This window comes from Diadema antillarum, unplaced genomic scaffold (genome assembly GCF_040938485.1).
Source record: "Diadema antillarum isolate AM-2024a unplaced genomic scaffold, OU_Dant_1.0 scf00000026, whole genome shotgun sequence".
Taxonomy (NCBI): domain Eukaryota; kingdom Metazoa; phylum Echinodermata; class Echinoidea; order Diadematoida; family Diadematidae; genus Diadema; species Diadema antillarum.
Window position 1 is genome coordinate 740,632 of NW_027270915.1, and position 27,101 is coordinate 767,732.

Below are 27,101 nucleotides of genomic sequence, written 5' to 3' on the forward strand. Positions count from 1 at the left end.
GAAACTTGTCCGCGACATTGTTCTGAACAAGAAAATATGCTATTAATTGATTTTAATCAATGAACCCCCAAATAATCATGCTTTTATGAAATTTGCCTGTAAGCTCATTTTGCATTGAAATTGTACACAAATTCACGTTTTTGAGCAATTTTTGGTCTGACATGCACGTACATATTTATGCGCAACTTTGGAACCGCACACCCGGGTATCGCAAATTTGGTGTCAAAAGATGCGGGAGACTCAAAAGAAAAAAGTCATGAAACGTCGTGGCGATAGCTTTTCGCGTTAGCGATGCATCGCGCGGAACGTCGAGGGGGGGGCCTCGGAGGCCCCCCCGGCCTAGTTAGGGTTAAATATCAGAAATTCAATAATTCAACACAAGAACTGATCACCAGTCATTCTTAAGTCGTTTGTAACTTTAAGAACAGCTTTATGAAACACCCCCCAGATTCTATATTTCACACAAACAGTTGTAACAGGTCATTGGCAGAAGTGATGAGCATTTCAATATACCACTACAACACAAATATATGTATCCCATATACACTGTACCATGGCTCGACACTAACTTTTTTGTTTTCGTGGTCTGATGGGGCCACCAAAATCCTAAATTTCAAATTTTTGGTGGCCCGAGAGAAAAATTTGGTGTCCCGAAAAAAACAACAATAAAAAACATTAAAAGTCTTTTTTTTTTAAATGAGTCAAATATTTAAGTTTTATCATAGTAAGAATTAGAAGTTGGACATAATTATCTACTCATAAATAAACTTCAACAAACTTGCAACACTCACTCTCAGGCACTCATTCAGTCCTTTTCATCCATCCTTTAAACAAATTTAACTGCTAATTTCCGGCGCAAAAAGTTACGAATTTATTGACATACTTTTCAAAAAATTTTGATGGCCCGAGGCGGGCCACCAAATTTGCCCTTTTTGGAAATTTGGTGGTCCGACTTTCATTTTTGGTGGCCCCGGGCCACCGGGCCACCGTTAGTGTCGAGCCCTGCATATACCTACACACTTCTATAAGTAGCATAACAAGAGCCTATTAAACCAAAATAAAATTTGTATCTTGGATATAAACTTGCACAACATCAACAAGTGCCTTTAAAATGGAACTGTTTCTTAATCTTTCAGAAATAACGACAAATATGACATTTTTCTATGTCCCCTTTTGTGCCCTGTTTGAATATCTTCTGTGCTGCAGTGTGCCGTGCCCTTCATTATGTAAACTTCATGAAAATTTGCGGATTCAAGAATTATTTTACCTCAAAATTAGACAACTTCAGAACCTTTGAATTTCAGCAAGCCATAAAACTCATTGCATTTTTTTTTTCAAAGAACACACGTTAACACTTTTCTCTGTGAATGTCACAAACAGAGCATTATTACCAACAAAACTAGAAATATCACTGAAGGTGATTAATACCCCCGCCCCGTGACGACAGTCTTACCCAAGGAATGATCTTTCCTTGATCTTCTGCCATTTAAATGCCGTTACCATGGCAACGCAGCTTCCGACACGTCCAAAAAATATGTCTTGCACATCTTCCCACCAAGACTATTGTGTGTGCCACATTTCATAAGCTTTTGTCAAAAACTGAGGAAGTAGTTCAATCCACAAGATCTTTCCTTGATCTTCCGCCATTAATATGCCGTTACCATGGCAACGCAGCTTCCGACACGTCCAAAAAATATGTCTTGCACATCTTCCCACCAAGACCAATGTGTGTGCCACATTTCATGAGCTTCAGTCGAATACAGAGGAAGTAGTTCAATCCGCAAGATCTTTCCTTGATCTTCTGCCATTTATATGCCATTACCATGGCAACGCAGCTTCCGACACGTCCGAAAAATATGTCTTCCACATCTTCCCACCAAGATCAAGGTGTGTGCCACATTTCATAAGCTTTGGTCAAAAAACTGAGGAAGTAGTTCAATCCGCAAGATCTTTCCTTGATCTTCTGCCATTAATATGCCGTTACCATGGCAACGTACTTTCGGGTACTGTCAAAAAATGCGTCTTGCACATCTACAACCAAAGGCACACATCTGTACCAAGTTTCATGGAAATTGGGCAAAAACTGAGGAAGTAGTTTGCAACACAAAATTTTCCATCATTTTGGCTCATAATATGTGAGCTGTTACCATGGCAACATACTTTTTGTCACTGTCAAGAAATGTGTCATGCTGACCTATATCCTAAGACAAACATTCAATATGAATTCCATGAGAATTGGAAGAACACTGATGAAGCAGTTTTGCCATGAAGCATTTTGCCCTTTATTTTACCAATAACATGCCGTTACCATGGCAACGCACTTTTTGCCACTGCGGAAATATGTGTCTTGCACATTAACATATTCAGATGAACATCTGTACCTAATTTCATAAAAATTGATCAAAAACTGTGGGAGGAGTTCGCGACGCAAGATTTGTACCCATTTTTGCCCATAATATGCCGTTACCATGGCAACGTACTTTTGGGTACTGTCAAAAAATACGTCTTGCACATCTACAACCCAAGGCACACATCTGTGCCAAGTTTTATGGGAATCGGTTGAAAACTGAGGAAGTAGTTCGCGACGCAAGATTTGCAACGGACCGACCGCCCGACCGCCCGACCGCCCGACCGCCCGACCGCCCGACCGCCCGACCGTCCGCTGATTCCTATATACCCCCTTCAAACTTCGTTTGGCGGGGGTATAACAAAAAAGTATGAAAATTGATGCCAGACATTTGTGAGACGTTTCTGATACCTCTCTGGTGAGTATGGGTGCTATCCGGTCCTCCCATTGCTGGACACGCTTGGACAACTCTGTCATCTGGGCGTACTCTGATGCACTGGCCAGGTATGCCTCCTGTGATGTGAGGAATGATTAGTCAAAAATAGTGGACTTTTTTGCATACGTTGCAAGATACAAAACTAGCAGCAAAATATAAGCAAGCAAACTGTTTTGCTTGCTGTACAGTATGTATTCATATGTTTTTACTCAATGGAAACAAAAAAATGTGAAATTTATCTTACCCGACCAAGCGCGAAATTCCTAATGCGCAAATTTCCATTCTTACAGTAGCCTGCACCCCACTTTAAGATTGTCAAAGTGCCACACTGATCTTTTCTACAACAAAGAACATTTATTGAGACTGATTGACAAATTGCCCCACATCGACGTAAACTTGATATAGGGCAATTTGTCAATCTGTTGCAATAAAAACTCGACAGAAGAATGTGATGAATTTGAAAGTAAGGTATTTTTTGCAGATCCTTACAAAAAAAAATATGTGAAATTTTCAAAATTTGGATGCGACAAAAATTTGGGATTTTGATTCACTGTTTTGATCTAAGGCTCTCACAAAGGCTAATGTGGAGGGGAAACAGTTTGTAATTCAACCTTAAAGGGATGGCATAGTATTGGTTGAGATGAGGATTCAGCTTTAAATTTTTTGCAAGCTACTTGGAAACCACATCATGAAATGTCAAAGGGCACACAATTTTAAGAGGAATTAAAATTTTATTTTATGAAAATCGGTTTTGAAATAGATTGAAAATTATGCTCTTTCATATTTTTAATTTACAATATAAATATATTTCATAAAAATCTTTCTTTATTATCTCTCTCAAAAATGCTGGCAACCCAAAGCCACATCTTAACCAAAACTATACTATCTCTTTAACCAAGCAATGTTTAGTGATTGGCACATAAATGCTGCAGGCTTGCATCCCCAATTAGCAGAGATGTCCTCAAACTGCTCAAAACATACATCAAACATGCCTCCTTGTCCCTAAGCTACGGTATACGATTGACCCTTGTCTGAGACCGCAGTCTTGTGCCCAAGTGGCTGGTCAATCTAACCTTACCATAGTTTCTTTTGTTTTTTGGAGGGGCAGGCAGAGGAATGACTTAATGCCGACAAAATTAAACAACTTGGGAAGAGTATACAGCCCTAAGCATGGCCATACAACAGAATTAATGAGATCGACTTGAGTGAAGTATGATATTCCAGAACTAAATGCGAACAAGGGCCGACGATTTAATTTCCATTGTCTCTTGTTGATTTATTAGTTTCACAACCAGCTAGCAATCATTTGATCCTGTCTTCTACATGACATCTATACCACAGATACCACTAACACGGTCAGACATCTGCCTTGTTACCACAGAAAGCAACAGATAAATGATACAAGATATATTTCCTGTTATAAAAATATCAGTCAGGTAACATAATACTATCATATGTATGTCTCAAAACAAGATGCAACAATCACATTTGATGCTGAGAGCATCTTTAAGCTATTAAAGGGGAATTTCAGTCCAGTTATATGTCAGTCTAATAGGAACGATTAAAATCAAAAAGAGTACAACAGTGAAAATTCGATCAAATTGATCTGTCAGGATTTGAGATTGGAGCTTAATTGCGTATGGATGAAAAACTGGAAATTTCACACTTTTATGTACAAACTACAGCCAACCTCGCCAAAGTCCAATCTATTTGGACTGAAGAACTAGCCTTGACTTAGAGAAAATTTGACTTATGAGGGATTAAAATTGATTGAAAAGACCTTCGACTTTAAGAGGCAATTATTTGACTTTATGCAAGGTCGACTTAGGCAAGTTTAACTGTAAAATGGAAAGTTGTGAGGGAATATCATCACTTCACCATTTGTATATTCATATTGACTGTTCAAGAACTGTTTATTAGCAAAACTTCTGTCATAAGTTCCTTATTTTTCAACCAGTTTGGATCAAATTTTTACTGTTGTGCTAGGAAAGTTTTATTCCTTCTTTTCAAACTGACTACCACCTTTCCTGTAGAAGTGCATGACATAAAAGGTGATAAAAAAAGACCCTTACCACATGTTTTCTGACCAACTCCTCGTAACTGGTCACGACTTCATCTTGACTACCACCAAGAAATCGGTCTGAAAAGATCAAAAGTTTTTGTCACTTGAAAATATGAAGGCAAAACATAGTTCTGGGAATGGGTCAAAACTCATGTTACTTTTGGAATTTGCTTGCTATACAGGGTGGCCCAAAAAGAACGGAACACCTAAGATTTTTAATTTTAGCAATATTGTTTGTAATATGTCATTATTTTGTATACTATTGGAAAGGCCATTCTTTTTCCAAAAGAAAAACACCAAGTTCTTTAATTTTGGTTAATGCATTATGGTTTTAGGACCATTTTTGTCAACCCTTGCAATTTTCAAAATGTGATCATTTTGCACTCTCAGAGATACCGAAACCAGTGAGAATTTGGCTTACCGTAGAACCAGTAGCGTTCGCAATGTGCGGAATGTGGGGCGGACGGTGTCATTGTCATTAGGTTGCAAGGGTTGACAAAAATGGGCCTAAAATCGTAACGCATTAACTGCAATTAAAGAGCTTGGTGTTATTCTATTGGAAAAAGAATGGCCTTTCCAACAGTATGCAAAATATTGACACATTCGCAACGATACTGCTGCAATTAAAGATCTATAGTCCTATCCACTAAGCCACACTAGATCTTCTAAAATTCCCTAAAGGCCACCAAACACTACACAACTTTGCCACAATTCACTAATCATACGACCTGAAGACCCGGGGGGGGGGGGGGGGGGGGGGCTGTTTCATAAAGCTGTTTGTAAAGTTACAAACGACTTACGTGCGACTGGTGATCAGCTTTGATGTGCTATACTTAAAATTTCCATAATTCAGTGCTTACAAGAACTGATTACCAGTCGCTCGTAAGTCATTCGTAACTTTACGAACAGCTTTATGAAACACCCCTCAGTTGTAGAGATTTGACAGGTCAAACTTTCACGACCGGTCATGGACTTGCAGCCAATCACACTACACTAGATTATAGTGTGGTGAAGCCAGAAAGGTTGTAAGCCCAGCTGTGTAGTCTGATCATATTGTGTGCAATGTTGGGCCATGCGACTGGTCGTATCACCCAGCTCGCCTCTCCAGGTATGCGACCGTTCTCATCATGTAGTGTGTGGTGGGTTGTGAGTAGTACCTCAAGGCATATCTTCTTTGTAATTTCATTTGCATTCACCCTAATCAGGCTGGGCTTTTTTGGCTATGCTATATCTGGGGGGGGGGGGGGGGGGGGGATTCCGCCCCCCTTCAGATCTCGCCTATGGAATGTGCGATCGCGCCGAAAATCGGCACACGCAACGCCCGCGATGTATTCTATCAAAATGTATGGTTGCTTTCTCCGAAAAATTATTCTTATATTTTATATTAATTAATTATTGTAATTTATGCATACAATTAGTTTTGGGCTCTAAATCACTTATTAATGCTCCAATTAAGCTAATTTCTTTTTAAAAATGTTTCTTGTATCATTCTTCTGAGACATAGGATAAAAAAAAATCTGTATCGAAATTAATTTATGTATTTTATTGTTTTTTGAATTTCTTATGTATTTCATTGTTTTTTGAGCTTTTGTTTTTGTTTGTTTTTTGGCCAAAATTTGTCACAGACATTTTTCGAAGCATAATTATGCTAAAATAAATTAATTTCGGCCATTCTAAGTGAAGATAAGAATTTTTATGTGAATTAATTGAAAAAACACAATTTGCATTGGATTTGTACACAAAATCACGTTTTGGAGCAATTTTGGGGTTGACAAATTTTTTTTCGAACGGGCATCGCGTCAAAACGGTACGCGCGGGCACAACAATTTGGGTCTCAAAAGTTGCGCGATACTTGAAAGAAAAAAGTCATGAAACAACGCGGCGGGAGCTTATCGCGTTGCGAAGATATTGCGCGAAACGTGCGACTGGTGATCAGCTTTGATGTGCTATACTTAAAATTTCCATAATTCAGTGCTTACAAGAACTGATTACCAGTCGCTCGTAAGTCATTCGTAACTTTACGAACAGCTTTATGAAACACCCCTCAGTTGTAGAGATTTGACAGGTCAAACTTTCACGACCGGTCATGGACTTGCAGCCAATCACACTACACTAGAGTATAGTGTGGTGAAGCCAGAAAGGTTGTAAGCCCAGCTGTGTAGTCTGATCATATTGTGTGCAATGTTGGGCCATGCGACTGGTCGTATCACCCAGCTCGCCTCTCCAGGTATGCGACCATTCTCATCATGTAGTGTGTGGTGGGTTGTGAGTAGTACCTCAAGGCATATCTTCTTTGTAATTTCATTTGCATTCACCCTAATCAGGCTGGGCTTTTTTGGCTATGCTATATCTGGGGGGGGGGGGGGATTCCGCCCCCCTTCAGATCTCGCCTATGGAATGTGCGATCGCGCCGAAAATCAGCACACGCAACGCCCGCGATATATTCTATCAAAATGTATGGTTGCTTTCTCCGAAAAATTATTCTTATATTTTATATTAATTAATTATTGTAATTTATGCATACAATTAGTTTTGGGCTCTAAATCACTTATTAATGCTCCAATTAAGCTAATTTCTTTTTAAAAATGTTTCTTGTATCATTCTTCTGAGACATAGGATAAAAAAAAATCTGTATCGAAATTAATTTCTTATGTATTTTATTGTTTTTTGAATTTCTTATGTATTTCCTTGTTTTTTGAGCTTTTGTTTTTGTTTGTTTTTTGGCCAAAATTTGTCACAGACATTTTTCGAAGCATAATTATGCTAAAATAAATTAATTTCGGCCATTCTAAGTGAAGATAAGAATTTTTATGTGAATTAACCCCCCCCCCCCAGCCTGATTAGGGTTAAAACATTTTTCATAGCTCTTTTCTTCCTTTTTTTCTTCACAATCAATCATTTGTTGCTGCATGCTGTTACGAACTCTTCTTAGGATGATCTACCCCTCTCCTAACTCACATACTTGCAAACTATTCTTTAATAGCATATCCACTCGTCATCTAACTATCATACTCCCAAACTCTTTATGGCATATATCCAAACCTTCACTAACTCACATACCTTCAGCAATGGGCCCTCCATCCATGGGATCGTAGCCTACATCATCGTCGAAGTCGCCCCCGATTCCGTCCCCGAGGCCGAAGTCGTCGGCAATGCCTTCCGCGTCCTCCAGCGCTGCAGCCTCCTCATCCTCCTTCTCTTTCCGGGCCAGCTCCTCAAACCTACCTTGCTGCGCCTGGAGAGAAGAAAGCAACAACAGCATCACATCATCAATGAAGAGTTATAATTTCGAATCATTCTTCTTTACATAATGGGTTCAGAAATCTCTGTAATCTCCTTGGACGAGAGACGTGTGTTGAGTTTTACTGGTCGCAATCACTTAAAGGTGCATAGTCCCGGTAGTGTAGAGGGTGCTGTTGATGATACTGCCGATCACCGCTAGCATTGATACAAAGATTGCCGAAGTTGAGCTGTCATCAAGAGTAAAGCGCATAGGTATTGCTAAGTAACGTTGCCTTTGTTGTCTTCTCTGCGCATCACGCAGTCTGCAGTAATGCCAGGGTGCGTGCATATGTGCTTCTTATTATGACATCACAAAAGAAGTTTGCTAAAGCCGTCATATCCCCCTCAGCCGAATCATGAGCCGAACTGTGATCGGACCACTGACTAGAGTGGATCGGACTTCTTCGGACTTGGGGAAATGGGTCACAGCGTAAGCGCTATACAGAGGAGTCGATAGCGTAGGTTTCTATAGGAAACTTGCGCCGTGCGCCCGCGTACGCATTTGACTAAACCACCGGGACCATGTGCCTTTAAGGATACTCTGCCCCCCACGAAAAAAAGCAGTAACTGACATTTTTATGAATTTGTACTTTTTTGGAAAAATTAATAGTTTACCCAATGCTCTTAAATGTGAATAAGTCAGTTTTGAAAAAAAAAATAAGATTGACCAAAAATGCAATTTTTCACTTTTGCAAAAAGCAGTAATTGCATCCAGTCGATTCAACTTTTCAAGTTTCCCCACGTAAGAAAGCAGTAACCAACAAAACCTACGGAAGAAAGCAGTAACTAACAATGATAGTCTAATAATTCAGACTCTGTAGTCCTGCCTGTACATTTTTTTCCTAATACTTTTTTTTTTTTTCAAATTCTATCAATTTTCTAAAACAACATAAACAGCAGTTTCTTCATTAATTTAGGGGAGTAGATATAAAAAGATTGTTTCACCAGTAACTTGACTCTGCCCGCAGGGAATCATTATGACAAGTTGTAGAAAAAAAGTTTCTTTCAGGAGACTAGCAAAGCTAACATACTGAGCGCACTCAGAGTGCAGAATACGCGTATTGCATGCGCGCATAAATTTTGCAGCACGCCTACAACATGTCACACTGCAGCAGTAACTGCAGAATTCATCACATCACAGTCTAGTCATCACACTTGCACTCAGTACAGTATAGTCTGAGTGACAGTGCCAACCATGCAGTCACACAGTGACTGAAAATTTTCTGCAGTCCAGGCATGCCTGCAAATCTATCATGAATTGCAGAGGAACCAGAAAATCAAGGTGAGCTGAAAATATGAGTAGAAATTTTGAATGGAGATGAGCACTAGACCTAGTATTAATACACTAGAGGTCTAGTCTAGATCATCTAACGCTAGGTCTACCGCGTACCCGACCATTCACTTCAATTACCTTACTGTTGTGTTACACAAAATACCATTTATTCCTAGATAGAGTAGAAGCAACAAGACTGAGTCTACATGTAGGTCTAACATTAGGTCCTAGATCTGATAGATCTAGACTAACCAGAAAGTAGAAGAACTTTATAAGCTGGTGGTGGTAACAATTCCTCACTATGGGCATGTGACATGTGCAGTTACTGCTTTTTTCCATGGGGAAAACAGCAGACTCCTGGCCATCTGTAGACCGAGTGCAGTTACTGCTTTTTTCCGTGGGGAAACTACCCAGAATCAAGGGTGAGTCACCGCAGTAACTACATTTTCCTAAATAACATTTAGAAAATAACGGAAACACAAGTTTTTCCTAGGTTTTGTTAGACAACTAGGTATGGTGCATCATCATACCACAAAATCATTTTCGAATGTTTCTGTGTTTTTAAAGAATCTGCAAAAAACACAAAATCGCATTTATCTCGGCTCAGCGGATATGCAGTTACTGCTTTCTTCCGTGGGGAGGCAGTACTGTGAAAGTGGAAATTTTCGCGGTGCTAAAATTTTTGCACATTTCGCGCAACCGCAAGCTAGCGCAAAAACAAAAGCACACAAATATTTTTGCATGCCATATGTTCCAGTTGTTGCTGTCTCGATTCCATGGACTTAAAAACACGCGAAACTCTTCTTACATGGCCAAGCACGAAAAATTAGTCGCGCGAAAATATTCACTTTTACAGTAGCCATCTTGTGCCACTGTAAGCATGTTATCGTACACTTGTTACCCAGATCCCGTTCAGAGTTGGAAGAGTGACTTGTATGAGCTGTGAAACAAGTCTCTCTTCACGTTTTGCATTTAGTCTGGTTGACCAGACTGGATAAGCTATCTACCATCGAGATCTCGTTTGTAGTCATACCTGGGACCGGTTGCACAAGGAGGTGTGCATAATTAATGGCTACATTGAAGTCACCAAGCCAACAGCTCAAATGCCTTGTTTCTTTCTTTTTTTTTCGTATTTTGCCATCATATGGAATGGCAGTTGTCAAAACAAATGAGGGCGCCAGATCACATTCTGTTATATTGATAGCTGAGCCTGAGAAATGACAGAACTGAACTGCTTTTATGCTCTTCCCATTTTACATTTTATTGCCAACTTTTCTCCTATGGATATATTTCAGCCATAAGTAATTCAAACTGAGAATCAATTAAGTTTTACGAGAAACTCCTCATCACAAATACTGACATCCAACAGCTAATCTTTTTTTTTTTTTATTATTGCTCTGGTGAATACATTTTAGGGAAAGGCTGGATTAAGATGAAACCATAGTCCATGCAGTGCTGCAAACTCAGTGTACCTACACGTAGATCATCCTAAAAGTTCATCAAAGTAGGTTTGATGTAATTGTTCTGCACAAAGGGAGTGCCTTTTTTATTGAGGAAGGATTAATATCAAAACAAAAAATGGCTCGGGCGGAAGTGTGTCTGGCTTCAGATTCGCAGAACCTGGGTTCGATTCTTGAGTCTAGCTTAGCCATGTTGTTTGAAATCCTGTTGTCTCCTCTAGTAAGAGGTAAAACAATCTGTCCCTTGGATAAGACATAGAATAGAGGTCTGTATGTGAGAGAGTCACAACTCATGCACGTAAAACATCCCATTTCATTCATTCAGAGTAAAGAGCAAGGTGCATAAACCGGTGATGTGCATCGCCCTTGGTATATACAGTTGAACCTCTAATATCCGGCCTCCCTTCATCCGGATCTCTCTATTATACGGACGCAATCTCGCCGTGATTTTCTTTTTTTTTTTTAATAATTACGGGAGGAAGGAAGATTCCCAACTCCTTGAGTTCTCCTACACAAACATACATGAATTACATATACTTGATACAATTCTTAATAATTATTTAGATAAATCATCCCAAGAATTTATAACAGAAAATGATTGCATTCTTGCAAACACGAACCTCTATTTTGAGGTCTGTTACTGAGTGTAACAATGAAAAGGCTGCAGTATACACATTACTACATGTGGTACTACAATGGGCTACATCAGTACATGTGTATGTATATGTACATGTATAAAGCATTGAGTCTCCCATATCCGGCCAAATCCCTTATCCGGATGAGCCCCGGTCCCGACTTGTCCGGATACGAGAGGTTCAACTGTACATCCAACTGGGCCCCATTTCATAAAAGATGTTAGGATGGCAACTCTTGCTGGAATGGCAACTTCCAGTTGTAACAGCCAATCAGGAAGCTGGATTCTTGTCGTTACCATGACAATTGCCATTCCAGCAAGAGCTGACATCGTATCAACCTTTTATGAAATGGGGCCCTGGACCCTATCGAAAACCAACTATGCAGTTGAAATATGGGCTCATATTCCATCTTCTCAGGTGGAAGAACAAATCAAACAAAAAGAAGCAAACTTACCAGCTGTTTCTTTTCTCGTCTGCTCACATCCAGCTGCCTCTTGTACTCATTGTAATACATGTGCTCAAACTCTGGGTGGTAGGGAAGCTTCAGCGGGTTGCTAGGCAACTTGGAGGTATGCGAGAAGTCTGTCAATAGAAAGAAACACACTCTCCACTTGAGGCATTCGTGGTGTGAAAGGTTGCAAGTGTTATACCAGCGAATCATTTTCTTTACTCAAATTTTTCTTCCATTACAGGAAGTCTCCATCAATAATATTACAATTACATCACAGAGGATTATTAACAGGGAAACAAATTAGTCTGATATTTTTCTTTGACGAGGTTGCTAATGCTTGGGTGATGGCTTGCCTGGACTTAGCAATAAGCCATGTCTATTCAAATTAATAATTTCTGCATCGAGTTGTGTTTATTGCAACTAATTGACAAATTGCTCTGAATCAACATAAAAAGCACCAATTATTCACTGTTCAGAATAATAGTCACGATAAAAATCACAGGAATTCATATTTGTATGGTACTTGAACCCATGATCTCCTTGCTTGACAGGCGTCATATCCACTAGACTATCGTGCTTCCACACAATCAGCCAGTGCAGTGGGTTCTGGGTGGAAGCCAAGTGCTTATTTACGCTGATGAAGAGCAATTTGTCAATACGTCGCAAGAAAGTCAAGAGTGTGAAATAAATACATAAAGCAGAATTCACGGAGGTATGTCACAGGGACAGATTGTTTTTTTAAGTATTTAGATCTGAATCAATTACACTACTTTAAAGGGATGGTACTGTATTGGTGGAGATGAGAATTGGGCTTTTAACTTTTTGTGAGATACCAAGAAAAAAACTTATGTTATAGTACAGAGCATCCCAATTTAAGAGGAATTCAAAGTTTATTTATGAAAATCGGGTTTGGAATGACTGAAACATCCAAAAGCAAAGTAAAACAAAGCGATCATAATAAAGTGTGGGTCCCACACTATATTAGAATTGCTCTTTTTTTGGATACCTCAGCCATTTCAAAACCAATTTTCATCAAATAAATGTTGAATTCCTCATAGAAGTACATGCTCTTTCATACTTCATAAGAGGTTTCCTATCATCTCACCAAAAAATGTTAGAAACCTGAAATTAGGTCTCAACCAAGACTATACGATCCCTTTAAAGAAAGTCTTGCTTAAAAATTGTTTAAATCATTGAGAGTTCAGAAAAGGGTTACTGACGATGATCTCATTCGAATTGAGAAACAAAACTCACATGCTTTGTTGATAAACTGGATGAGAGGCGTCAGGTCGGCTTTCTGCGGGACGGGCTGCTTCTTCCGCTTGCGACCCTTCCCAGCATTCTTCTCCAACGATGGAGGCAGCTTGAAGCACTTGCCTGTTGGAGGTACATTTCACATCACATCGGGGGCATTTTACACACCATTACAGCTCTTTATTTGTAACAATGAATAATCCATTTAGGGCTTGCTTGTTGCCTTATAATAACTAAATATTCAACTGTACCCTCTAGATGGCATGCTCATAGCAATGTATCATTTATCCTTTACTACAGTAATTGTCACAATTCGAATTGGTCACACTCTCCAGAGAAAGAGTAGTTATGTTGCTGTTTTGTGTGGGGTTATTGTTTTGTCGTTTTAGCAGGTAACAAATTATTCAAATTTATCATTGCAAAAGTGTTGGATAATTCAGGGATTTCTCAAATGATAAAGCAAGCCCTTGTGAAATTTAAATTTCTAACCTGTAGTCTTTTTAGTTGTCAGAATAAAAGGAAATAAGAGAAAATGTTGATGGCTATTTGTTCAACTTCAAGAATAGCTTGCCCTGGGCAGGCAAGCACATTACAGACTTGTTGTGCCCCGCCCTCATCTCACCTTTCTTATACGGCTTGGGAGCAGGTCCCTTGGCGTCATGTGGGTCCAGGGGCTCCCAGGGGTCAACAAACTTCTTTGGAGGTTTGGCGGGAACGCCCAGTCGCGGTCTCAGCTCCCGACGTTCTTCAGTCTGAAAATTTGTGGAGTAAAAATTTGTGAGAAGAGTTTGTGCATAGAAAGATGTGATTAATATAGCATTGACCAGATACAGCACTGTTTGTATGAGATAACAAGGATAATAACAATGTTTATCTACCCATGATGTCTTTACATAAAAAAAAGAGAGAGAGAGAACAGAGTGCAGTTTGAATATCATAAGCCATGACAGCCAACTTTCTATCAAACAGCATACAAAATACTCTGGGGCTGCCAACTGGGTGGTGAATCTGCATGTGAAAATCATGTTTTGATTCTTGCTGTTAAGTCTTTGTTTTAATTTGTTTCTTCTTCTTCTTTTTCTTCTTCTTTTTGGTGGAGGGAGTCATTTTTGATAAGAGCAAGGAAGGGGTACTTGTGTTCAAATTGTCAAGCTCAAGCGATTGAGATGGGGAGATTGGCCATAATTGCACTTCCGCCCCCAACATGGTAATTTCATAATTGCACTGTTTCTTTAAATCTATAAGAGAATAAAGTGCTCAAGGTAAAAAAAAACTAGAAATGTCGCTATGGCGACTGGTATGCCTCCGCCATAATGCATGATTCTCCTAATAGGTCTAGATAGTACATGTGGACAATGTGTGATTACATTTTCACAAAACTGGCAAAATATTGAAATGACAAGTTTGTCACAAATGTGTGGAATGTTCACCTTCCTTGACCTTGGTTTCATTGGATGAATAGGAGAGCATGTATTTGGGGATTTAAGGACTGTAACTTGACTTTGACCCATTCATACATTTATGCATCGAGTAATTTTCATGGTACCGGTATGGAGAAAAAGTGCAATTTCTGTACTAAATAGTAAATTGTTACCATGGTCATCTGGCCTTTGACCCTAAAATTCATAAGATAATCACTTTCAGGTAGAACATGCATAAATATGCAGTAAGGTTCACGATAAATTGAGCCACTTCCGAGATATGGAGGAAAAAGTTAGTTCAGCACTTTCACTTGATCTTTGACCCTTTGACCTTTGAGGCAAAAAAAAAGAAAAAGAAAAAAAAACTCTCCAGAGAATTTCTATTAGGTTACACATGCATACACCAAGTGTAAAAAAAAAAATAATCCTGCTGGCATTGCATGAACATGAGGGAAATAGTAAAATTTTGAAGTGTTGCACTTGACCTTTGACCCCTGACCTTTGACCCCATGAACCCTACATTCTCTAGATAATCACTGCCAGTCAGTACATGTATATACTATGTTCCATGAAGATACCTTGAACAATTTTCCAATTTACAGAGAAAAAAAAGAAGTTTTAATACTTTTACTCGACCTTTTGACCTTTGACCTCACGACCCAAACTTTCACCAAAGAATCTAAATTGGGTAATACATGTATACACTAAGTTTCAAGAAAATATCTTGAGGCATTGCATAGATATGGTGGAAATAGTGAAATTTTATGTATTTGACCTTGACCTTTTGACCTTTGACCTTGAGCACGTGCACCCAAAAGTTGATAGGCAAAACTTCACCCCCTAATACACATACATGCCAAGTTTCATTAGGATACCCCAACAGGTTTTGATAGTTACCTTGTCCACAAAATTCATTACGGACGGACGGAAAGATGGACGGACGGAAGGACGGACGGACGGACGGACGGACAACCCGAAAACATAATGCCTCCGGCACCACTTCGTGGCGGAGGCATAAAAAGTAAATCCCCAGGATGCTACCATCATACACAGCACTCAGGGATGATCCTATACAGTGTGTCTCTAAAAAAAGTAAACCCAACTTCAACAGCAAATTTTCAGAAAACTATAAAATATTAGCACATTATTTTTTCATGGTTAGATAGTTCAATAAGTCTTCTATCTAATGATACCACATAGGTTATGTAACTCTCATGCATGACTGAGCATGATTCAACTTAGTGAATGGGTGTGAAATCATCACTGTGGCAAGTTATTTCTTGCTATTGTCATGCATTCAGGGCATATTTGAAGTTAAATTTTTGTCAGCAAAGGTTGTTCCTGACACAGGCACACTTCACATGCTTTCCAAACATGGTACAGTTGACAATTGAGCAGAGAGTATTCCTGGCAACTCGATACCAGGAAACAAGAAGTTGCATGGAAGTTCAAGAGGCTTTTCGGGTGCAGTTCCCCGACAGGCAGCCTCCAACACAAAGAGCCATCTGGTACAATGTGAGAAAGTATGCTGATCACGGAACTTGCCACAGTGATGATTTCACACCCATTCACTAAGTTGAATCATGCTCAGTCATGCATGAGAGTTACATAACCTACGTGGTATCATTGGACAGAGGACTTATTGGACTATGTAACCATGAAAAAATAATGTGTAAATATTTTATAGTTTTCTGAAAATTTGCCGTTGAAGTTGGGTTTACTTTTTTTAGAGACACCCTGCAGAGGTTTGTTGAAAAAATCAGAAACCAAAATTTTCAGGTGATTTTGATACATGGAAAAAGCAAAATGTGTATAGACTTGAGAAAAAAAAATAAAATTTTGGCAGAAAACAGCATTTTTAACTTTCCTGCAACAAAAAGGTATAATAATAATAATTCTGGAAAAACAGCAATTTCCATGAGACCTGCAGTATTTTTTGGGGAAAAATATGGTTAATAATATTGAACAAAAAAGTTACAGTTGACATCTCTGTAATCCACAGAGATCTGAAGCACAAGGCCAGTTTGACTTTCATCCCTTTCAACCTTTCCCCTTAATCTTCTTGGCTACATTTGCTGCAAATGATGAACAGAACTCATTACCTTCATCGGCTGCTGCTCCTCAAACGTTTCATCCAGGGGAACATCCATTTCAATGTCATTGCCTGCAAGAGAATAATAATCTATAAAACTACCGCAGGAATGAATGGGTTCATTAGTTACGACCTTTTTAAACTGGATATTATACAAATGATGCAGAGGACAGAATGGATCAGTGAGTATTGAATGCACAAGTTTTATACTTTGGAACTGTTTATACCCACGAACACAGCCAGTGGGTTTTAGACTGTTCAAAAGTTAAACAAGAGCATCCAATTCTCACTCATCCACGAAATAGACCTGTGCATCATATGTGTTATAAAATGGGCGCGTAAATTCGTGAAATACAATCATTTTCCCCATCATGCATCCGGTATACCTACTACACTGTATAAGACTCAAGTCATGCGTTCTGATTTTACGTTACGCATGGCTATGTGTTCGGATTTTACCGGACGCATGGCTCAGTATGGATCAGTAAAAATCAATGCATGACAATTGACCAATCAGATTGCAGAGATTCTAAAGCCCATTTTGTAATTGTCATTACAGCATACTCCTCAGTGTCTGTGACTTACCACTGACATCATGTCTTGGGGGACTGTTGTGCACATCATCTGGAATATCTGGGATCAGATTATCATCGGGTGGGTCTTGTGCACCTGGGAAAAACATGAAATTTTGGGATGGCCATTAATTACTTGCTTTCAGGCAAAATAATATACACCCTTCACTTGAGTCTCTGTTGTTTATATAAAACTGTTTCTGTTTTACTAAAGAATTTTTAAAAGCATAGTGACAGCTAAATCTATAAGTGATTCTTAAATTGGCAATTCGCTTTGATAAAAAAGACTTTGGCTGTCTAAGAGGAAAATGTTTGTATATGTGACCGTGCACCTCAAAACGAACATAAAGTCGCACACACTGATTTTGCGTGAGGACTGAAAATAAGTGAAATGGGTCAACCTAGCCGAACTTGACTTTTTCATATTTCCTGAAAGAGCGGGTCTTCTTTTACATTATGCTAAAATTTGGTATCATAAAACGGGCAGGAAAGTGTGTTTTTTTAGCAGTTTATCTCAAACATTTTTGGTAGAATAGTGTGATTAGGTGTGTCTTTAGAATCCCTTTTTCATTTCTGAAAAACCTTGTCCACACTCTTCACTTTCAACTCTATAATAACTTTTGAAGGGATAGTGCTACTGCTTTGAAAGTTGGCATTGAGTATGGACAGAATGTGTTAATGAGGCATGCCTAATTTCAGTTTAATCTGATAATCCCTTCATAGTTGTTACTCTGGTGGTTTACTTCCTGTTTTTTGTCCCATTCATCACACAGCCAGCACGGTTTGGTAAGGATTAAGCGCTTGAATAGACACTGTACTTCAGAGCCTCTTTTCTCAGTTCACACTTTTCCTGAGTTTGTGCTTTCTTTCCAATATTAAGATAGGTTAGGAGAGTCCATTTGATTTGAGTTATACATCATTTTAAAGCTTAAAGTCTGCTCTTTCAGAATATGGTCTTAACTAAAAATTCATGTCTGGCGACTTTTTGTTTGTTTTGAGGTGCAGGGTCACATATTTCCTTTTCTATAAGGAACATTTTTGTGGATTTTACCAGTTCCTTATATTCATCTTCAAGGTATGGAGAGAATTTCAGAGTTGCCAATTCAATGATTTGATTAATTAATAATTCATTTAATTTATGTAGAAAATATTCCTCCATGATTTGGTGGGTCAACTGGCCGACTCACCTTTCTGGAGGAGGAGGTTGGCTGGAGTGGAGGTTGGGTGACGCATCAACGACTCCTCCAGCAGGGACAGGTGAGACGGGTCGATGAGCAGCGCCCTCGATGAGTGAAACATGGAACTGTTGATGCGGAAGTCACCCTTGAAGCCAATCGTCTCCCCCTTACGGCTGCATAGACATGTAAAGGATACAAATCAATCATATCCCTGTCATCTCCACCAATTTTTTTTAAAACAGAATTAAACGTTGCTATGAGCGCCAACCTTCTATTGTCGAGAGGTGAAAACTGTCTTACCTCCCCGTGACTGAGTTGGAAAGAAAACTTTGAAGGCTGTTTTCTTGAATCGCTGATTTCCTAGACCACTCAACATGGTTTTATAAAATCATTAATATCTTCGCAGCCGAGTACTTTTATGAGTCCTGTTATATATACGATGAAATAAAAGCAGAAGAGTAAGGGAATAATGTCGATGTCATTTTCAGAAAATCAACCTCCCTCAACTTTCGGATCCTGTTATTATAGCAGGTCACATATTTGAGGCATCTTCAATGGGTTGATTTACCCTTTAAGCCCCCAGGCACCTGGCTTGAACTTAGCAAGCTTTTGCATTCCCACTTTAATAGTTAATCCCCCTTTATAACTGACAACATTCTCATGATCACACAGATATACATCACTTCCAGTACAGTAGGGATGAAAAGAAACAGCTCGCCTGTACAGTACATGCATGGAGCTGGAGTATGAATCAGTGTGACTGCATGCTATGCATATCTGTACTCGGCTTACTTTGTCAGGGGTATTCCGCGGTCGGCGCCCTCAACTTTCAGCAGGGAGAGCGGCGTCTGGGCCAGGAGATGACCGGTAAGATTGTGGTTGTGGTCATTCTCCTCCTTGAGGTCAATGTTCTTAGCAATGGGCAGGTCATCCAGGGAAAGGAACTGTTGATAAAATGGACATTTGGGTGCAGCATCAAGCAAATATTGTTAGTGGTCATATGGATTACGCAATGTTGAAATGAGGTACGTTTGGTATACCATGGAATGCTTTTTATTTCTGTGAATTCTGCTAGCCACCTGATACAGGGAATGATTGTCATGTTTCCCGGAATGGCATCGCACTCTGCTACGCATTTGACACCACTGCTACACAAACTACCTTCTGTGTTGCACATAGACAGGAAGATCTGTCTACGCGCAAATTCAAGTAAATTCAAATTCAAACAGATCTAGACAACACATTTAGACGTCTATTCCATTCTGATCAGATCTGTCAGTTACAAAGATACATTTATATGGAATACGATAGCTTCCAAGAGATCTGATGAGGACATGTCCCAAGATTCAAGAATTACATTAACACACAGTTAACACTCAAAAACAGTAGACCCTGTCGCAGCTGTACGGAAGTCGAAGCGGATCGCATGGCCCGCCCGGCATCTGTCTGGTCGGCTTGGGCGTCTGGACAGATACATTTCCCTGGGATATTCCAAAGTTAACCACTCACGAACATATTGCTTCCCTTTTAAAACAAGTACAGTAAGTTGCATAATCTAAGGTGGAAAATTACTAATTTTTACTCTCGAGAAGTGAAACTTTGTGATTCTCAATCAAAAATTCAACCACATTCAAAATTGTTGTACAAGTCCCAATATGAAAAAAAAAAAAAATGCTAGGTTCGGCATACGGTAGACATGACAGTCCACACATCTTTCTTTCCCCTTACCTCAATCTCATTTTTCTTGTAAGCTTGTGATGCATCATGGTCTCTTCCTTCGGCGTCAACCGAGCAGGCCTGCTGCATCTTCCTGTTTGACAGTGAAAAGCGGAAGGAAAAAATCTGAGTGAGGTTTTTTAATCCAATGATACATCTTGTAAGATATGAAAGATATGACAGGTCTACTGCACAGTCCCACTCATTGAAATAGGGGAACATCTTAACAGACACCTGCAGTAAACTTTAGATTTGAACGAAGCAGTGGAGAAACACCAAACAAACTCTATCGTAAAAAGGAAATATGAGAACAGAAATGCAGAGAAGAATTCAGATAATATCATCAAACGATACACTATGACTACTGTAAAACATGCATATATTCGCAGCATGAAATTTTCGCGAATTGGAGCCGACAGCCTTTTTCGTGGCATGAAATTTTCACGAATTGCTACTGGCATTCAATGCATGTAGTGTAGACAAAAGCTTTCGCGTGCATTTTGATTTCGCGAATTTTGGCGCTCGCGAAATTCGCGAAATTAAAATGCACGCGAAAATTCCTCGTTTTACAGTATTGTACATCTTTCAAGATACATCACTGGCTCTACTGCATATGTGCACTCATTGAAATAGGGAAACATCTTAATAGAAAACTTTAGATTTGACAAAGCAGTCAACAAACACCTTACAAATCGTATCATTAAAAGTATATAAACAGAAATGGAGAGAACAATTCTGATTAAAGGGAGAAGGGTCAATCCACGTCAAATCATCCAATTTTCAGAAAAGTTGTCACCCGACCCCCTTCGATTTTCTTTAAAATCGCACCAAATGTTCCCCAAAGTGTCTGACGGAAAATCCCAAAATATTTTGCCCCAAGGTCAATTGGTTGCTAAGATACAGCCTCACATACATTGTAGCAACCAATGCGCATTCCAAAATATTAGTTAAAAGAAAATTATGCATTTTTGATTGATTGTGGTATCATAGATATTTATGCAAAAGTGTTCATTATCTGGAAATTGAGAGAACTTTTTAGTCTTTGCAAGAAAAAAGTGACTGTGATGCGAAAATGACTTTTTGTTAACGTGCACGAGGTCACCGAAAATGGTGTTAAATGTTAATTTTGAAAATTTCAATGCATATTTAGCGGCTAATATCTTCCACATTTCATCACCTCAGGTTCTAAGATATTATGCTGTTGAAGGCTTTGACTTGCTCAGTAATTTTGAAAAAAATCAGCGGATTCGTGCTCTCCATTTTTACGGAGAGTGCTCTCAAAGTTGACAAAAATGAAAAATGTGTCAAATTCAAGGTCACGGATCACCCTTCGTCCCACCTAGGAAAAGCATCAATTTTTGTGTATTGATAGACATTTACCTATATTATCTTGGGTAACAAAGAAATTTTGCTACCGAAATGTTAAATGGTAAATTTACCCCACTGAAAATGGTCGTAAACAGCCAAATTTCCATGTAAGATCACATATTGGGTTTAGAGGACATTTCAAATGTCAATGCTTTCAAGATGGAAAGCCGTAGCCCTGTGATATTTGCTGTAGGGGTAGTCTGTAATACATATTTTAGTAATATATACCACAAAACACTTTTATTACATAATTATGACCTTGAAATTTAATCCAAAATTTGATAAAAACAATAAGTCGCTCTATTTTCCTCATTGCACTGCATGTAATATGTGTTTTGAATGACTTTTCACAGAGCAATATTTCAAGAATTATGAAAGATGACAGCCTACCATATTAAGGTTCTAAACTATTTGTCCTCTTCTTTTAGATTTAGTGTCAATTTGATCATGAATGTTATACCCTTGACCTTGAAGTGCTTCTAAAAAAAAGCTGTAAATTTGTTAACTACAAATTACACGCACAACAGGTGTTTTATGGTATAACATACTAGTGATTCTTTCACAAACACAAAAGTTTTTATGGTGTAAATGTTATATACTGGAATAAATGTATAGGTTCTTGCAAGATATGTTCGATTAATTACTTTGTTCTGACAATGACCCTGAATTTATGACCTTCAAAATCAGGAGAAATGTCTATTCCTGCCCATAAAGACCTGTATTACACTGTAAGTACATAATAATAGTTGATATTATGGACATTGCGCCCAACACATAAGATTCTTATTCTAGCCTGTGAAAAGCAAATTAAAAGCACTGAGAGTCGTCTTTTTGGGGGGATTTGTTCTGTAACTTATGACAATTCAAACATCATTTCCATTCCTATATATTTTCTTGTTTTTGGTAAATTTGTTATGTATTTCTTTGTTTTTTTTTACTTTTCTACAGCATTTTTTTTTAAAATTTGAAATTGTCACAGCCCACTTTTTCTACCTTAATTTGAATAGAATTAATCAATCAAAGTGATAGATAGTAAAAATGGCAAAGTTTTTATGACTTTTACCACAAAGCACTGTTTTCCATACTAAATGCACACGAAATCTCTGAATATTACTGTCCCATTTTGTGATTGAAATTGAGGGTCATTGTCACAACAAAGTAATTAATTGTAACATATTTTGCAAGCACGTATAGATTAATTCCAGTATATAACATTTACACTATAAAAAGCTTTTGTGTTTGTGAAAGAATTACTAGTATGTTATGCCATAAAACACCTGTTGTGCGTGTAATTTGTAGTTAACAAATTTACAGCTATTTTTAGAAGCACTTCAAGGTCAAGGATATAACATTCATGATCAAATTGACACTAAATCTGAAAGAAGAGCACAAATAGTTTAGAACCTTAATATGGTAGGGTGTCATCTTTCATAATTCTTGAAATATTGCTTTGTGAAAAGTCATTCAAAACACATATTACATGCAGTGCAATGAGGAAAATAGAGCGACTTATTGTTTTTATCAAATTTTGGATTAAATTTCAAGGTCATTATTATGTAATAAAAGTGTTTTGTGGTATATATTACTAAAATATGTATTACAGACTACCCCTACAGCAAATATCACAGGGCTACGACTTTTCATCTTGAAAGCATGGACATTTGAAATGTCCTCTAAACCCAATATGTGATATTACATGGAAATTTGGCCGTTTACGACCATTTTCAGTGGGGTAAATTTACCATTTAACATTTCGGTAGCAAAATTTCTTTGGTAACCCAAGATAATATAGGTAAATGTCTATCAATACACAAAAATTGATGCCATTCCTAGGTGGGACGAAGGGTGATCCGTGACCTTGAATTTGACTCATTTTACATTTTTGTCAACTTTGAGGGCACTCTCCGTAAAGACGGAGAGCACAAATCCGCAGATTTTTTTCAAAATTACTGAGCAAGTCAAAGCCTTCAACAGCATAATATCTTAGAACCTGAGGTGATGAAATGTGGAAGATATTAGCCTCTAAATATGCATTGAAATTTTCAAAATTAACATTTAACACCATTTTCGGTGACCTCGTGCACGTTAACGAAAAGTCAATTTCGCGTCACAGTCACTTTTTCTTGCAAAGACTATAAAGTTCTCTCAATTTCCAGATAATGAACACTTTTACATAAATATCTATGCTACCACAATCAATCAAAAAAGCATAATTTTCTTTTAACTAGTATTTTGGAACGTGCATTGGTTGCTATGTGAGGCTGTATCTTAGCAACCAATTGACCTTCGGGCAAAATATTTTGGGATTTTCCGTCAGACACTTTGGGGAACATTTGGTGCGATTTTAAAGAAAATCGGAGGGGGTCGGGTGACAAGCACTGGATGATTTGACATGGATTGACCCAGAAGTATAAAATGGATTGAACTGAGGTGAAAAAGAGTAAAAGATGATGATGATAAGGGAGTAAGAGGTGAAGGAGGAGGAGGGGGAAAGGCGACATACAGAAGAGGAGAGAAGATGAGATGAAGAGGTGAAAGTAGAAATGAAATGAAACTAGAAATATCACTGAAGGTGATTAATACCCCCGCCCCGTGACGACAGTCTTACCCAAGGAATGATCTTTCCTTGATCTTCTGCCATTTAAATGCCGTTACCATGGCAATGCAGCTTCCGACACGTCCGAAAAATATGTCTTGCACATCTTCCCACCAAGACTATTGTGTGTGCCACATTTCATAAGCTTTTGTCAAAAACTGAGGAAGTAGTTCAATCCACAAGATCTTTCCTTGATCTTCCGCCATTAATATGCCGTTACCATGGCAACGCAGCTTCCGACACGTCCAAAAAATATGTCTTGCACATCTTCCCACCAAGACCAATGTGTGCGCCACATTTCATGAGCTTCAGTCGAATACAGAGGAAGTAGTTCAATCCGCAAGATCTTTCCTTGATCTTCTGCCATTTATATGCCGTTACCATGGCAACGCAGCTTCCGACACGTCCGAAAAATATGTCTTCCACATCTTCCCACCAAGATCAAGGTGTGTGCCACATTTCATAAGCTTTGGTCAAAAAACTGAGGAAGTAGTTAAATCCGCAAGATCTTTCCTTGATCTTCTGCCATTAATATGCCGTTACCATGGCAACGTACTTTCGGGTACTGTCAAAAAATGCGTCTTGCACATCTACAACCAAAGGCACACATCTGTACCAAGTTTCATGGAAATTGGGCAAAAACTGAGGAAGTAGTTTGCAACACAAAATTTTCCATCATTTTGGCTCATAATATGTGAGCTGTTACCATGGCAACATACTTTTTGTCACTGTCAAGAAATGTGTCATGCTGACCTATATCCTAAGACAAACATTCAATATGAATTCCATGAGAATTGGAAGAACACTGATGAAGCAGTTTTGCCATGAAGCATTTTGCCCTATATTTTACCAATAACATGCCGTTACCATGGCAACGCACTTTTTGCCACTGCGGAAATATGTGTCTTGCACATTAACATATTCAGATGAACATCTGTACCTAATTTCATAAAAATTGATCAAAAACTGTGGGAAGAGTTCGCGATGCAAGATTTGTATCCATTTTTGCCCATAATATGCCGTTACCATGGCAACGTACTTTTGGGTACTGTCAAAAAATACGTCTTGCACATCTACAACCCAAGGCACACATCTGTGCCAAGTTTTATGGGAATCGGTTGAAAACTGAGGAAGAAGTTCGCGACGCAAGATTTGCAACGGACCGACCGCCCGACCGACCGACCGCCCGACCGCCCGACCAACCGCCCGACCGACCGCCCGACCGCCCAACCGTCCGCTGATTCCTATATACTGTAAAACATGATATATTCGTGGCATGAAATTTTCGCGAATTGGAGCTGACAGCCTTTTTCGCGGCATGAAATTTTCGCGAATTGCCACTGGCGTTCAATGCATGTAGTGCAGACAAAAACTTTCGCGTACATTTTAATTTCGCGAATTTTGGCGCTCGCGAAATTCGCGAAATTAAAATGCACGCGAAAATTTCTCATTTTACAGTACCCCCTTCAAACTTCGTTTGGCGGGGGTATAACAAGACGAGACAGGAAATGGAGAAGATGAAGGAAATGGAGGAGGACATGAAGGAGAAAGAGAGAAACAAGAAGTAAAATATGATGAGAGCACAGAGGGGATGGAAAGCAGGAGTAGGAGGGGGGTTGGAAATGGCTAAAATACTGTAAACATCTATATTTTCGTGTGATTAAATTTTCGTGCTGAGCGGTTCAAAAAACGTATTCGCAGGTTGTTGAATTCGCGCTGCGCAATTGTCAATCCATTCACAATATGCAGAGAAGATTGTCAAGATATTTTCTTGGGTTTAATTAGAAGTCATGTTAGACAATAGTAGCGCGAAATATGCAAACATTAAAGCACCGCAAAAATGTCTGTATTTACAGTTATGAAAACAGATGAAGACGTACAGTCAAACCTGTCTTTAGCGACCACGGTCTATAGTGACCACCTACAAAAATGCAAGCACTACACACAATTCTCCCCAAAAGCCATGTAATGCCTAGAGCTGTCTCCAGCCGCTGTAGACAGCTGGCCGCTACAGACAGGGCCGCTTTTTTCGTCTCCCTCGGGTGGCTGCCACAGACAGGTTTGACTGTCGTATCTTCAGATGAGAGCAAGAGTAGGAGACTCTACTTACTTGTTGCTGGCAAGAAGATCTAAGGTCTGGTAAACCAGGGCATAGAGGTACTCCACCTTCTTACTGTAGACACAGGCCGAGCCCTGAATGAGGAGGGCGGCTTCCGCAAAGTTCATCGTGGTGTTGCCACCATCAAAGCTGATGACGATACTCTCCATCTGACGGGGAAGGAACATAAAAGAAGCCAAAGGTCAAGACTTACAATGCTTTTAACCAAAGATAGTAGAGTTAACAAGATAGGAAGACGCATTATGAAAATGGAAACAAAACAAAATGGCTACCCTACATGACGATACAAAAGAGAGCTAAGCATACTTGGTACAATATTTTGACAGAGAAAGTGATATGCTGCAAGGCAGGGCTGGCAGGATCATTCATCTGTCAAAATTTGGGAGATCAATCCCAAAGTGTGATCAGGGATACCTGAATGTGTAATTTTACGTTACATGCATCTGAATCCTACGTCAGGGGATTTTTATAGCAAACTCTATATGGAAAGAAGACATCAAGAGTTGTGAAGTTTTCTTCAGTATTCAACAGTTTGCAAAATGATGGGGACTTGGCCCATGATCCGAATCAATTGTTTATATTGATGTCAATGATGATAATATATTGAGTGAAAATGTGATCAATCTTCATTTCTAATTAATGCAAATAGGAAGAGAAATGGGGGGGGGGGGGGAGGGGTAGGATGCCTCACCTCAGACATATAATCCACAAGATGTGAGGCAATATCAACCTCCCAGTTCTTGGTTAGATCCCGAATGGGTTGGAGCAAGCTGGAGAACCTCTCCGCTTCCATCTTGCGCGTTCTTGGCTGGTCTGGATATCAAAGAAAGAAAGAAAAA

General features: G+C 39.0%; 1 protein-coding gene across 1 annotated transcript in view; it reads right to left on the minus strand.

Annotated features, from left to right (window-relative positions):
- LOC139734502 (condensin-2 complex subunit H2-like) overlaps window positions 1-27,101 on the minus strand; it is a 29,923-nt gene that overhangs the window by 2,220 nt on the left and 602 nt on the right. The window contains exons 2-14 of the mRNA XM_071645286.1: window positions 26,954-27,075; window positions 26,254-26,411; window positions 20,192-20,273; window positions 19,256-19,407; window positions 18,473-18,636; window positions 17,299-17,382; window positions 16,724-16,785; window positions 13,823-13,952; window positions 13,201-13,323; window positions 11,950-12,077; window positions 7,906-8,080; window positions 4,856-4,923; window positions 2,759-2,860 (exon numbers count right to left, since the gene is read on the minus strand). Coding sequence (XP_071501387.1) covers window positions 2,759-2,860; window positions 4,856-4,923; window positions 7,906-8,080; window positions 11,950-12,077; window positions 13,201-13,323; window positions 13,823-13,952; window positions 16,724-16,785; window positions 17,299-17,382; window positions 18,473-18,636; window positions 19,256-19,407; window positions 20,192-20,273; window positions 26,254-26,411; window positions 26,954-27,055 — 1,530 coding nt within the window. The 5' untranslated portion in view covers window positions 27,056-27,075. The remainder of the gene's footprint in view (window positions 1-2,758; window positions 2,861-4,855; window positions 4,924-7,905; window positions 8,081-11,949; window positions 12,078-13,200; window positions 13,324-13,822; window positions 13,953-16,723; window positions 16,786-17,298; window positions 17,383-18,472; window positions 18,637-19,255; window positions 19,408-20,191; window positions 20,274-26,253; window positions 26,412-26,953; window positions 27,076-27,101) is intronic.